At 27.3% G+C, this 14,637-nt stretch overlaps 1 protein-coding gene across 1 annotated transcript; it reads left to right on the plus strand.

Annotated features, from left to right (window-relative positions):
- Positions 1 to 9,703: 9,703 nt before the first annotated feature.
- On the plus strand, positions 9,704 to 10,989 carry LOC114181109 (probable carboxylesterase 18). Its single transcript, XM_028067460.1, has one exon. It carries the CDS (start codon positions 9,761 to 9,763, stop codon positions 10,772 to 10,774), a length of 1,014 nt encoding a protein of 337 aa, XP_027923261.1. The 5' UTR covers positions 9,704 to 9,760; the 3' UTR covers positions 10,775 to 10,989.
- Positions 10,990 to 14,637: the final 3,648 nt, after the last annotated feature.

Here is a 14,637-nt window from a genome sequence, read left to right on the forward strand (position 1 = left end):
TTAGCAGAAAAAGATTTGGTGAATAAAGTTTAGCCACTATTATAACTTTCAAGATTGTAATCTATAACTTTTATTAACACTATCATTCAAAATTATTCAAATGGGGACATGCCGTACTACAAAAGGTACATAAATTTTGGTGCATTATTGGTGTTAGGGATTGATGCATGCATTACAATTAAAAATTTGGTCACTGAGAGGGCAACTTGTGTTGATAATTAAGGACATAATTCAACAATTTTATTCTATATATTAAAGTCGTAAACAAAAAGGTTAATTTTTATAAAATGTTAAATTTGATACAGAAGAATCAGCTTTTTTTTTCCCTCAAACTAAAGTTATCACTTTTGGGAGCACCAAAAAAGTGATCTCCCTCTTGTAAATAAAAAGTGTCACTAAAAATGTGTCAGCTTAAATCATCAATATTAAAAATTGCACATTTGATCACTTATAATCGTTCTGTACATTTTATCGTTTCTTTAAACATTTTATTATTATCTTTCTTAATTTATATATTTTATTATTACGTTAAATGTATAACGATATGTGGACGTTTTTCCGAAAAGATTACAAAAATGCAAAACGTTAATGGACATACATAGGAATTAAAAGTAGGAGTAGAATTTTTTACTCCATTTATTAATTCACTTAAAAAAAAGGACAAGTGATTAAGCATATTCTATCGCTATTTACACTCCCATTTTGCTAAATGCACCAAAGTTTTTTTATTCATCGTTATATATTTACCCTAGTTTAATAATATACGAATAAAATTCTTTCTTTTGTGTTCACATTTCAAAATATCAATTTTGTCCTTTAAAATATAATTATTTATTATATTTTTGAAAATTGACCGTTACTTTTACAAGCTTTTCTAAAAATCGTCTATCTCAGCTTTTACTCTTTTTCTCTATTTATCAACAGTCATTCTCTCATCTTTTTTATATATTTCACTTTATTTTTAATAAATATAATTTTATTTTATATATTAACTTTAAAATATTACATTATCGTCTCCTACTAATATAATATCACGCATAAAAAATGCGTACACACAGACGCAACGCTAGTATTAAGAAATTAAATTGCGTTCCGAAAATGTTAAAATGTTAAGAATATATATCCTGAAATATGAAAAAAAAGTACTATTTAGAAGTTTTTGTCTTGTAAAAAGTACTTTCTAAACTTTTTTTATTTTCATTAATTGAAAGCAATTTTTGAAAGGTTTAAGAAAATAAAAAATAAAAAATTGTTTCAAAAAGTATATTTTGAAATATAAATAAGAAGTAAAAAAAGTGTTTTAGAAACTAATTTCCGTAAAACTCTTTTTTAAATTCTTTGATGTACTTTCCAAAACGCATTTTATTTTCTTAACGTAAAGAAAATTCGTATATTGGAAAGTATTTTTCAGAATGTAAAAAACGTGTTCTTAAAAGCATTATCTTAAGTGGTCATATTTCTTTTCACATTAATTCATAACGTACATGTTTCAAAACATATTTATTTTTTTAATATTCAGAAAAGTAACTTTAGAACATAGAATAAAAAAGGAAGTAAAAACAAAATATATCATTTTAAATAAAAAAACTAAATGGATTATTTAGCAAAAAAATGGTGTAAATAGCAAGAGCCTTAAGTATAGTATTGTTTGGATTTCAAGTTCTAAGAATTCAGCCCAATGAAAAAAGTAGAAACATGATCCTATCTAGAGATGGCAAATAAACCCGTCCCCGTGGGTATTGTCCGAACCCGTCCTCGTTTTGACGGGGAATCCCCGCATTGACTGGGTATGGGTATGGGTATGGGGAATCCCCGACTTTTTCAGTTGGGTATGGGGATGGGTATGGGGATGTACATATACCCGCCATAATACCCGTTCCCGCCATATCTTCATTCTCGTTTAAATTATTAAAATATTCACAATTAATCAAGTAACCCATATATATATATATATATATATATATATATATATATATATATATATTCTATTTTTTATTTCTTTTAATTATTTCATTTGTCATTAAACTCATTCTCATCTCCAATATATTTTTTATCTTATCATAACCTTTATGTAATTATGTTAAAATAATGTATGTTAATAAAAAAATTATGCCTTACATTTGAATATTTATATTATTTTTTAATATTTTTATTTATTATAAATTTTCCTTTCACATGAGAATGTTTATACTCTCAATTTAAGGTAATATAAAAAAAATTCTTTACTTATTATTATTATTATTATTAATTTTTGTTTAATTTGAAGAACTCTTTTGTTTCATTAAAGTAATTTTCGTTATTTTTCAACCATTAAGTATATATGTTGATATTTGAAAAGTTTTCTTAGTTCTCTGAGATATTTTTCGTCTTATCATACCTTAGTTATACATTTGATTTCCTTTGTGTGATTTTTTTCGATAGTTTCTCAAATTATTTCTAAAACACACATTTGTTAGTTTTTTAATATTTTTATTTATTGTTTTTATTTTCATCATGTAGAATAATATATCATAATGTAATTGTTTCACTTTAAATTCTGTTTGAAGTGGTTAAAATTATATATATATATATATATATATATAATGATATTTAGGAATAGTATATGATAATTCACTACAAGAAAAAATGAAATGGTGACTGATTTAGTCAGTAACCCATATCAGTCACTATTTTTCGTCATTGGTGATAGTAGTTGATTTATTGTCTAAATTAATGACTGATTCAATGATCGAATCGGTACTTGATTTAGTGACCAATTTAATTACTAATTTATTTGTAATTTAATGATAAATTTTTTGGTCACTAATGATATTTCTATTTATTTTTAACCACTTCAAACATAATTTAATAATTAGTTCTCTAAGGTTTTTTTCATTTTATCATACCTTAATTATACATTTGATTTCCTTTGTGCGATTTCTTTCGATAGTCTCTCAAATTATTTCTAAAACACACATTTGTTAGTTTTTTAATATTTTTATTTATTGTTTATTTTCATCATGTAGAATAAAATATTTCGATATATTCTATCTAATTATTTGTTATTTTATAACTCACTATTAATCATACTGTAATTTTTTTTACTTTAATTGTATAAATAACTTTTATTTACTACAATATAAAAATTTAATGTAATTTCTATGAATATTTTTTTGTCACTATGCAATATATATTGAAGTTCAAAAGATACAAAATCTATGTCAAAATTTTATTATTATGTTTATTATTTGTTTTTTGTGTTATTTTGATCAAGTGATGTATTATAACTTTTTATTAGTGTATAAAAAAGAGATTCATTATAATTTAAAAAATTGAAGTAAACAAATATTTAAAATATATTTTAATTTGAATATTTGTTCTTTGTGTCATTTTGATCAAGTGATATATTATAACTTTTATTAGTGTATAAAAAAGAGATTCATTAGAATTTAAAAAATTGAAGTAAACAAACATTTAAAATATATTTTAATTTGAATATTTGTTTTCCTTTTATACTTTTTTGAAATATTTTTTAATTTTATCAACTAAGTTCATTAATGTTGTAGTTTGCAAATTTAATAAATGTTTTGGTTCACATGAAATTTTATTTGGTATTCTAATATAAAATATAAACAATTATAATTTATTTTAATGTATTTGGCATCGAAGAAAATCCTCCTAATATTGAATATTTCATAATATTATGTTTTCTTTACCGTAATTTTTTTTCTTTTATAAAAATTAATATTGAAGTAGTTAGAACATGGGTACGGGTATGGGTACGAGATTATACCCGTTACCCGGTGGGGATGGGGATGGGAAAAAAGTTTGATACCCGTTGGGTTTGGGTATGGGGATGGGGATGAATTTTTTATACGGGAATGGGTATGGGATAGTGAAACTCGTCCCCGCCCCGCCCCGTTGCCATCCCTAATCCTATCCAAACTAATAAGGCTCATTAATAAATAGTCCAATTAATTTAGTTCACTCGAATCTTTTTAATACACATAATAATAAGATCTAACATTATTAAATAATTCCCTTAACAATTACAAGAAAAAATAAATGATAATGAAGATAATTCCCAAAATACTTTTTTTTTCAAACAGGATATTAGAAAAGAAAGAGCCTCCAAATTTTATAAATCAAGACATTTTTTTCCTCTAAATTATTTTTTTTATCCATATTCAATGTATTAGTTGTTGTTGAATTAACATTTTTCCCATTATTAAGGTCGTGGGGCTCATTCCTAAAGTGGGAACAATGAAAATGAGTTTGAACTTAAGAATGCTTCTAAAATTGTCTTTTGCATTATGGTATTCACATGGTTTTCATCTACTTTTGCTTGCATTACAACACAAGATTGAAACCATAAACATGTTTGTTTTATTTATTACCAAGAAGGGAGAATAAGGCTTTGTGAGTAGGGTTTGCAACTGGTAAAACTTTCAAAAAAAATGGGGTTATCTTTGTATATAATCAAGGTTGTTTTAAACTATTTTTTTTAAGTTCTAATATATGTTGGATTGTGTAAACATGATTTTGAGAACATTAAATTATTATATTATAATAATGATTTTCATGTAATTGTAGTGGTAAAATTATACTTACGGGAAAAAGAATTAGAAAATAAAAATATTATATAAAGAATTATCAAAAAAATATTTTACATAATAAAAATTAAAAAAATAAGTAAAAAAGATAAAAATGATTTGACACATCATTGAATAAAATTGTACAAAGAAAAAAATGTATAATTAATAATATGGTAAAATAAGAAATACCTTGAAGATTGATAAAATTTTATAAAAAATAGTCGAATAGGTGAGAGATGATAAAAGTTGTTATAGCAAAATTAAAGTTTTTTAAATAAAACAAAAATTGAGGATAAAAAAATATAAAAGTGTTGGTAGGCAGAGCTACTTCACCTATGAATGAAGAATGGTTTTGATGATGTCTACTGGATTAGAATAAAACATAGATTTGGTCTAGTTAGGTTATGCATTAGGCTAATAGTTTTTCTTTATCAGATGTAAATTAGGCCTGCTTTGTGCTGCTTTGGACCATTACACTCTTGTTGGTGCAAACATGAATGGCTGGTTGTTTAACTAATGGATTAGTTGTGAGTACTGCACTAAGGCCATGAAAATACACTCACGATAATCGACTAGGTAAATTGCTAATCAATTAATGACAGCAGAAAACTCTGTATAAAAGCTGGTTTTAGAATCTGTTTTGGGACTGGACAGCATTGACAAATCACGCAGTTTTTCCTTCTGAGAGAGAGCCTTCTGATAGTCACAGAGAGATTGATCATTCTGGAAGATCATTCAAGTGCAGATCCAAGAAGATTGATAGTTGATTCTACCATGATGGGTCTTGCTTGAATCAAGGAGCATATTGTCAAATCTGCACAACATAGGTGTATTTGTTTCTTGTTGATTCTGTTTATTGTATTCCTGATTACAGTTGCTTCATTGTGTGAAGTGTAGGCCTAGGTACAATTGCGTGGATGCATTGCTCCTAGGGGGAGTTCTTGATTAGTAGATCAAGTTCTTGGGTTTTAGGTTCTAGAATTATATAGGTGTTCTTGTAATTCTTGGATTCTAATTGTATTAGTGGTAAAGTGGATTTACTTAGGAGAAGACTGGACGTAGATTCTTTTTGAATCGAACCAGTATAAATTGTGGTGTATTGCTTCTTTCTCTTCTATCACAATCTTTCTTAATTGTTTTTAAACAGTCCATTAACCCATAACAACGAAATTGATTAATTGAGCTTTAAGACTTAAAGACTCCTTCAAGATTCACATTAAACAAGTGAAAAACTCATTAATCAATTCAGATCCCTTCGTGGTTAAGAATATTAGACAGATCTATTTTTTTAACAAAAAGAAGATAAGTTTTTATGTTACCTAGTAAGTGAATGGCTAACTTGATAGAATACTTCAAATTAAGAGTCAAACTTTTTTTTATGTGAAAAAAATAAGTAATAAATAAAGTATTAAGTAAAAATAATCAAATGTGAGACATAAAATCTATTTTATTCATTGAAGTTGATAATACATTATTTGAATATAAAATCATACAAAAAAATAAAAAATATAATCAAGATTATAATAAGAGAGAAAGTACTTTATGTGAATTTTGTAAATATAGACCAAGTCAAATACTTAAATAATTTAAATGGAAACATGATGATATATATATCAATGCAATATGAGAATCAAGAACTAAAGCATTACATGTATATACATAATCATCCCATCCCCTTATATCCATACTCGTCTTCATATACCCATACTCAATTTAAGAAGATTGAGTCGTAGCCCATAGATGATTTTTTATCAAAACGATAACAACTTAAAATAATGTGTACCAGACAAGTTAATTTACCATCTCTAGTCAAATATATAAAAACTTCATTTAATATAATAGACAATTCTAAATTTAATATAATACAGAAGAAACAAAATTAAAAATATATTTTTCTATTATTAAATGTTTAATCGTCATTATATATAATACTTATTTGTAAAAGAATGAATGAAATGACACTTGCACTTGCAGTTCTTTAATTCTCTTTTTCCTTTTTTTTTTTTTTTGTCTCTTTCTCTTATAGTTGTTGTTGTGATAATGGAATGATCCTTACACACTATCACACCATTGGGAAATTTGCGTGGCTTCTACTTATGCCACAGAATTGAAGAATATGACTGTTGCAGAGAATAAAATTTTGTACCCTTTTATCTTTATGCTTAGAGTTTTTATCACTGTGGGACCATGCAAGGGAGAAAGATGAAGATGACTATGTATGGTATGGTAGGTGAGGTACAAGAATCAATTATAATGCATATATGTCAAAATTCTATCAATTAGAATCAATTACAACATAGGAAGGAACAATGTGAAATAGGTTTAGGTTTTCACGTTCTTTACGTTAAAAACCTCAAATCAATTACTCTGGTTAATTAATCTTCTATCATCTCTTCTACTACTAAACTGTTTTTCTTTTCACCAAAACATAACCCATCTTACTTTTTTATATTTTTTTTTGGTGGAAACAAAGAAAGAGTAAGTTAAAAAAGAAACTATGTAGCATCCCCATTTGAAGAAAATGATGTATCTTTTGCACCAAGTTCAACTACTTTTTATCTATTCCATTAAATATTGCTGTTCAATACAGTTACATCATTGATGAGTACCACACACATTCATAACATTAGTTGGTTGGAGAAGAATTTCAAATTTCAAAATAATAGTTAATTTCAAATCTTAGGTGTACATGGGCATGTGAAAGAAAAGAGGTGTGGTCTTGTGCATTGTTTAGACCTTTGAAATAGAACAAAAGATTTACAAAAACTGAAAGTGTTAAAATGCAAGAAACAATATCCATGAAAATACTAAAATATAAGAAACAATATATCGGAAAAATAATATATCAAATGTAACTCGTCTTCAGTAATAACAAACTGTGGCAAGATTTTATGAAATTCGCAATAAGGGAAAAGAAATAACTAAACAATTTAAATCTTTTATAATATTTTATATAAAGATAATATTATTGGTAAGATGTCAAACATATAAAACATTTAGATAATTCTAAAATTATATATATATTATTAATAAGAAGAAGAAAAAATTAAAAATGTATTTTTCTATTATTACATATTTAATTCTCATTATATACAATATCTATTTGTAACAGAATGAATGAAGTAACACTTAGTTGCAGTTCTTTAATTCTCTTCTCCCTTTTTTTGTCTCTTTTTCTTATGATGAAATGGTCCTTACACACCATTGACAATGTGGCTTGTACATTATACAGGTAAGAAACCTATCTACTTCTGCTGCAGAGTTGAAGAATATCATTGATCCAGACACGAAAATTCAAATATATTTTGTTGACACGCTTACTTCGGTTGAGAACTCAATTCTAAAGATATTTAGTTATTAAAAATAATAATTTTTATATTTACAAAAAATAGAGAAATTGAAAAAAAAAACCCTTAATATGTAAACAAATTTGTTGAGTGAGAAGATAATAGTATCTAAAACAAATTTTGTACTAATCATCATGTCTCAGGGAATTGTTTTCAAAAAACGTTTCGAATGATGAAGAGAATGACAACATTGTTAGGATCAATCATCCCATTTCTTTAAAATGTCTAAAAATATAAGAGAAAGAAGAAGAATTCAAACTACATTTAATCTTTTTAATCTTAACTCTTAAATAATGGAGAATTATTAAATATATCGGAACATAATTATTATCACGGTAGTACAATATCAAGAAAGAAGACGATATTTGATAAATAAGATACAAGGATGATTATATATATATATATATATATATATATATATATATATATATATATATATATATATATATAAATAATGGGTGAAAAGATAAGCGAAAATACGTGAAATATTTATAATACTTGTAATTTTTCATAATTCGTGTACAAGTTTATTCTTATTATTTATTCTTAGATATGTTAAATAAAAGAAATTAAGATATTTTCTTTATTTTATGCATCTTTTAAATTTTATCGAATGAAATTATGTTCTTCTTAATTTAGTATTTTTTATTCTTAAATAACTTTTATATTTATATTTTTTTTAATTTTAGTTAATCCCAAAAAAAAAAGCTGTTTAATCTATCACAACAATTGAATAGGTATCAGTGTAACTTATTTGAGAACTACAAATACTTTTTTTTAATAATTAAGATAATTTTATAAAATGTGGTGAATATTATTTTAACCCACATAATCCATGTTATAATAAAACCAATTATTTTCTCACCCCTGTTTACTATGTATCCTATTCATTTATGGTAATGCTTACTATCTTAAACAATATAAAATATATTCAATATTTATATGTAATAACTATAAATATGATTTGATAATTAACAGGTGACCAAATTTATATATAGTAAGTAAGTAAGAAGAAGAAGACCATATACAAGAAGAAGAAGAGGAAGACCATATACAAAAACCAATAATTTAGAACCATTATTAGATTAGAGGTTCTAACAGATTTTTATTTATTTATTTTATATATATATATATATATATGTATGTATATATGTATGTATGTATACACGGATTTCCAATTAAGTTAAGAAACCAAGAAAATTTAGTTTTAAAAATACTTTATCTAATTTAATGTTGTACAACTTTTTCCTCTCACAATCCAAAGAAAGAAAAATAAATTTGTTTGTTGTTTAGATGATAATAGCAAGCAACCTTATATGGTAGGTGTAAAATATTGAGATCACGTAAGGAATGGTTTCAATTTTGCATATATTCCGCAAATAACACGTTCCCAAAAGAAAGACCCATTATGGACATCAATAATGTGTAAATAAAATATTAATCTCATCAATAGATTAATGATAATTTATTTAGTAACTTCACATAAAACTTTTCTTTTTTTCATTTAAAATTATATAGATGGGACTGAGATAGTAAGACGGTTATTAGAACAATAAAAGGTTTAATATCAGAAATAATGCACCCTAAACATCTTTATACTATGTATAAATTACAAAATGATATTAAAAGAAATTATTTACAAAATAAGAATGTTCATTTACTTCTGCAAGAATAAAAAAAGAAATTTAATTATTTTTTAATAAAAATAAAAGTTGTGGACCCCACATCTCTCGTTTTTCTTTGGAAAGATTACCAACTACCATAGCGGCTGTTATTGCAGGACTATTAAACTAAGGCTCACACTTCCATTGTCACAAAGAACCAAACAAGACACAAACAATGCCTTCTCAAACGGAAAAACCAAAGCTTGTTCTGCCTCTCAAAACCCGAGTTACGTTATCCTTTCTCTCCGCCGTAACGGATTTTGCGCGCCGCTGCGACGGCACCGTTAATCGCGGTTTCATGAAATTCCTCGATTACAAGACCCCATCCAAAGCCAAATCCGTTAACGGCGTTTCTACTAAAGACGTCACTGTTGACGCCAACAGAAACCTCTGGATTCGCGTCTTTACTCCCAAAGGCTACTCCGGTGACGGCGTTCTTCCCGTCGTCATTTTCTTCCACGGCGGCGGCTTCGCTTTCCTCTCGCCGGACTCCTTTGCTTATGACGCCGTGTGCCGCCGATTCTGCCGCCGGATCCCTGCCGTTATTGTCTCTGTGAACTATCGCCACACGCCGGAGCACCGGTTCCCTTCGCAATACGACGACGGCGAGGACGTCCTCAAGTTCCTTGCCGAGAATCCCGCGGTGCTGCCGGAATATGCTGATTTGTCAAAGTGCTTCCTCGCTGGCGACAGCGCCGGCGCGAATTTGGCTCACCAGGTGGCGGTCCGGGTCGCCAAGTCGGGTCTCCGTGGAGTTCGGCTCGTCGGGTTGGTTTCCATTCAGCCGTGGTTTGGCGGGGAGGAGCGTACTGCCGCGGAGGTGAAATTTGAGGGTGCGCCGCTGGTGTCGACGTCAAGAACCGATTGGCTGTGGAAGGCGTTTTTGCCGGAGGGATCAGATCGCGATCACTGGGCGGTAAATGTGAGCGGAGCGAATTCGGAGGATTTGTCGGGTCTGGATTACCCGAATACCCTTGTGATTGTGGGTGGATTTGACCCGTTACAAGATTGGCAAAGAAGGTATTGTGAGTGGTTGAAAAAATCAGGGAAAAAGGCACAACTAATTGAATATCCAACCATGATTCATGCATTTTATATTTTCCCTGAATTGCCAGAATCATCTCAATTGATCTCACAGGTCAAAGATTTCATCACCAACAGAATCTCTGATTTGAAATTATCACTGTGAGTTCAAAAATCAAAGATTTCATATAACTGTTGGAGTCTACCGTTGAGGTTTTGCAAATTTTTTTCTTTAGGCCTTAAAAATATTTAGTATTTTGTATTTCTAAATTTTTATCATTAGTTTCGGGTTTAAGGTTGTGATGATGATTAAGGTGTGTTGTTTAGTAGTATATGCTAGTTTGAATCTTTATAAATGAAAAATCAGTTTTATTGTTGTAAGGTTTATATCCCTGTTCTATTATCTGTTGCTCGAAAATTAATTAGCCGTTAGTTTTAATAAAAAATTATCTTTTTTTTTTGTGTTGAGTATTAAAAATATACTAATATTTAAAATATTTTTTTAATATATTTTTAAATATCAAAATTAATGATAATCGATATATAAAAAATATATGATAGAAAAACAGAGAAACAGTATAGGAAAAATCATCAAAAAAATCCATTTTTTTTTAGTTTGATACACCGTCCCTTTTCATTGCTAATTCTTACCCAGTTGGCTAATTGTGTGGTTTATATTGAAAGTCGCTTTCAAAAAAATAATTATTTTATGGTGAGGGAAATATAATTATATACTTATGGTGCACATACTATACACCAACATATTTAGCAAGACAACAAATTGGGAACATGTGGACAAATTTATCACAAAAATAATAATTTGGTTCAATATGTTACATCAACTTTATCAACTCAACCCATTTTTCTTTCCAATAATAACTCAATTTTTAATAATATTAATGTCTTTTTCTAGTAAGAACATTGGAATAGTCTTTAAGGTAGTTTGTATAAGATATATTTTATATGTTAGACATTATATTGTCTTTTATTTATAATAAATTACAAACTTATACGAACATTTAAGACGATATTAAATAAATGAGTTCGATTTAAAATGTTAATGTTATTACTTAAGTACATAATATAAAAAATATTAATGTTAAATCTACAAGTCTTTTGATGTATATGATAGTGTGTTTATTATGATTATCTCGAGTCTATTGTCTTTTGTAAGTTATATAGAACATTTTCATTCCTAATGTATATAATCAATTAAACCTTAAATCTTGAAAAATGTATCTTCCCTAACGGTGGTTAGTATTGAATGTTATTTATCTTAGATCTTGTCGAATACGTTGGCCCAAATAATTTGGTGGTACCTTTGACAAATTTCTCTTGCCATTTTATGGTAGTTTTTTTTCACTAATTTGAACATATTCAATTACATTACATATGTTAGTCGGTATACGAATCACCACAATAAATATTTGTAATGGTGAAATACATTATTTTTCTGTTTCATTGAATCTTGTTTGGAAGTACTCATCATGATTACTCATAGTATATACAATTTGAAGGGATGAGTTCTTTGACATTTGAAATCGTCGTCAAAATTGATTGTTAGTTTTTATATAACTTTAAATAAATAGTGAATGAATAACTAATTATGTTCTTTTTGATAACCTCGATATCACCTTTCTTCTTAGAATTTATTGTTGTATTTTATATAATTTTATTATATAAAATTATTATTCTCTATTTTATTATTATTATTATTATTATGGATTACTATTAATTAATAAATTATATTATTTGTAAATATCAATTATATTGTCCAATTATTATTAATTTATGGATAATATATATTGAGTTTCTGATGAATGATCCGTGATGGGTTGGATTGTTCAATGAACGGTCTGTGATAGACTTAAGTATTCAGGAACTTGTTGAGAGGTCCCTGGTCTCTATTGGCAAGGATATAAAATTGATATCCCATTAATCAGTTTATTATTATGACGTAACATTACACTTAGATATGAAATACGTTTTAGAATAACCTACCAGAAAGAGAACAACATGGTCTCAACACACTTACCATGGATCTTTTATTGATTTCATGTGTTCTACAAGTGCTAATTTTCCACCTACTCTCTCAATAATGAGGTACCTTTCTCGTTTTGTTTGTTTAAGTATTGAGAACTGTTCAATTAATTTAGGGTTTGGTTTATGTTCTGGTCAAGAAAAGTGCTGAATAATTCTTAACCAAAAACAAAAAGAAAGAAATATCTTTAACCTTAGCTTAAGATATGCTTAGGTAAAAAATAATATGTTCCTGGATCATGGGAGTAACATTCTTATTTATAATAGGTAAATCAGTTACAAATATCATAGATATACATAATTAATACATAATAATCTTAAAGATAATCACAAATATCTTTCTAAATCTCAACTAAAATATTACATCAACTAGCCCAAATAACAACTAATATATCTATAACAATCACCAATCTCATCTTTGCAATCTTATCAGTTCTGATTTGGTCTGCTTTATGACGATGCTACCTTTCTACATATCTCCATCACCATGTCTACATTTCTTCATCACCACGTCGGCTTTATGACGATGCTACCCTTCTATATCTCTCCATCACCATGTTTACATTTCTTCATCACCATGTCGACTTTATGACGATGCTACCCTTCTACATATCTCCATCACCATGTCTACATTTCTTCCCTTGTCTTATTACCGTCGTGTTCTTGGTGAGTACAGTTTATATGATTGATCTTTGTGATTCATAGTCTAACATTTATTTGCTAGAGTTATCAACTATATGTTGTCTTTTCCTTTTGACTAGTTTCAAAATGTACTCTTCTTCATGGATGTTCATAATTTCTTCTTCCATGATTCCTGTATCATTCATGTACTTTGTGTTTTTTGAGATCCACCAAATTCTTTGTATTATTTGGTTATGAAAATGGAAATATGGTTGAGAGAACGAGATAAAAATTTGCTTATATATATATATATATATATATATATATATATATATATATATATATATACAAGTGACGGATCTTTAGACAAAATTTAAGAAGCGTCAAGATAAATGATTAAGTATGTTTCTAATCACTGAATTTTGACACGAGATTGAAATTCGTCATTATTTGAAACTTTGAAACATTTTGGTTCTTAAACTTTATAAATGAATAAATATAATTCTTTTATGTATTAAACACGTTTCCAAATAGTTATTGAAGCGGGAACATGTTAGATAATATAAACAATAAAAGTACTAGCATGAACGTGTTTAACACTTCAAAAGCATTTAACGTAATTTAATTTAATTTAAAGAACTATATTTATTCATTTTTAAAGTTTAAAGATTAAAATATATTGAAGTTTTGGACGATGAACGAATTCTAATTTCGCATCAAGACTCAAAAACTAAAAAAACATATTTAAATGCAAGATAAATATATACAGATTTTAGAGGTATCAAATTCATAAAATATATTAAAATATATATATCTATATATATAAATATATTAATTTTAATGTATAACTAATTTAATTTTAATGTGTTATTCAAAATATTCTAATCAATTTTTAAGATTATATATATATATGATTGCTTCTTAGTCAGGTGACCACCTCCTCAACTTCTTATTTTACCCTCTCCTATTCAAGTATTTTTAATAATGGTCCATCCCACTAATTCACGTCCCCTAACATACCTTAAAAAATCATCACAATAATTGACTTAAAATCCTCATTTTACATTAGGAATGTATAAACAAACCCATAAACAATTTTACTTAAAGCCTCCTCATCTTAGACCTAAATCTCAATTGGCCTATGACCTATCACTACACAATTCCCTGACCTCAGCTTTCTAGAAGTTCATTACTATAGACAAAAATATCTTTCAATTCTTTTACTTAAGGCCCCTTCGGTCTTGGACCTAATACACCCAATTAATTTACTTATATTTTTCAAAATTTTCAAAATTTCAATTTCATAATACACTCAATTATTATTATTATTATTATTAAATATAAAAGAATAAAAATGTTTTTTTTCTC

Source organism: Vigna unguiculata, chromosome 4 (genome assembly GCF_004118075.2).
Source record: "Vigna unguiculata cultivar IT97K-499-35 chromosome 4, ASM411807v1, whole genome shotgun sequence".
Taxonomy (NCBI): Eukaryota; Viridiplantae; Streptophyta; class Magnoliopsida; order Fabales; family Fabaceae; genus Vigna; species Vigna unguiculata.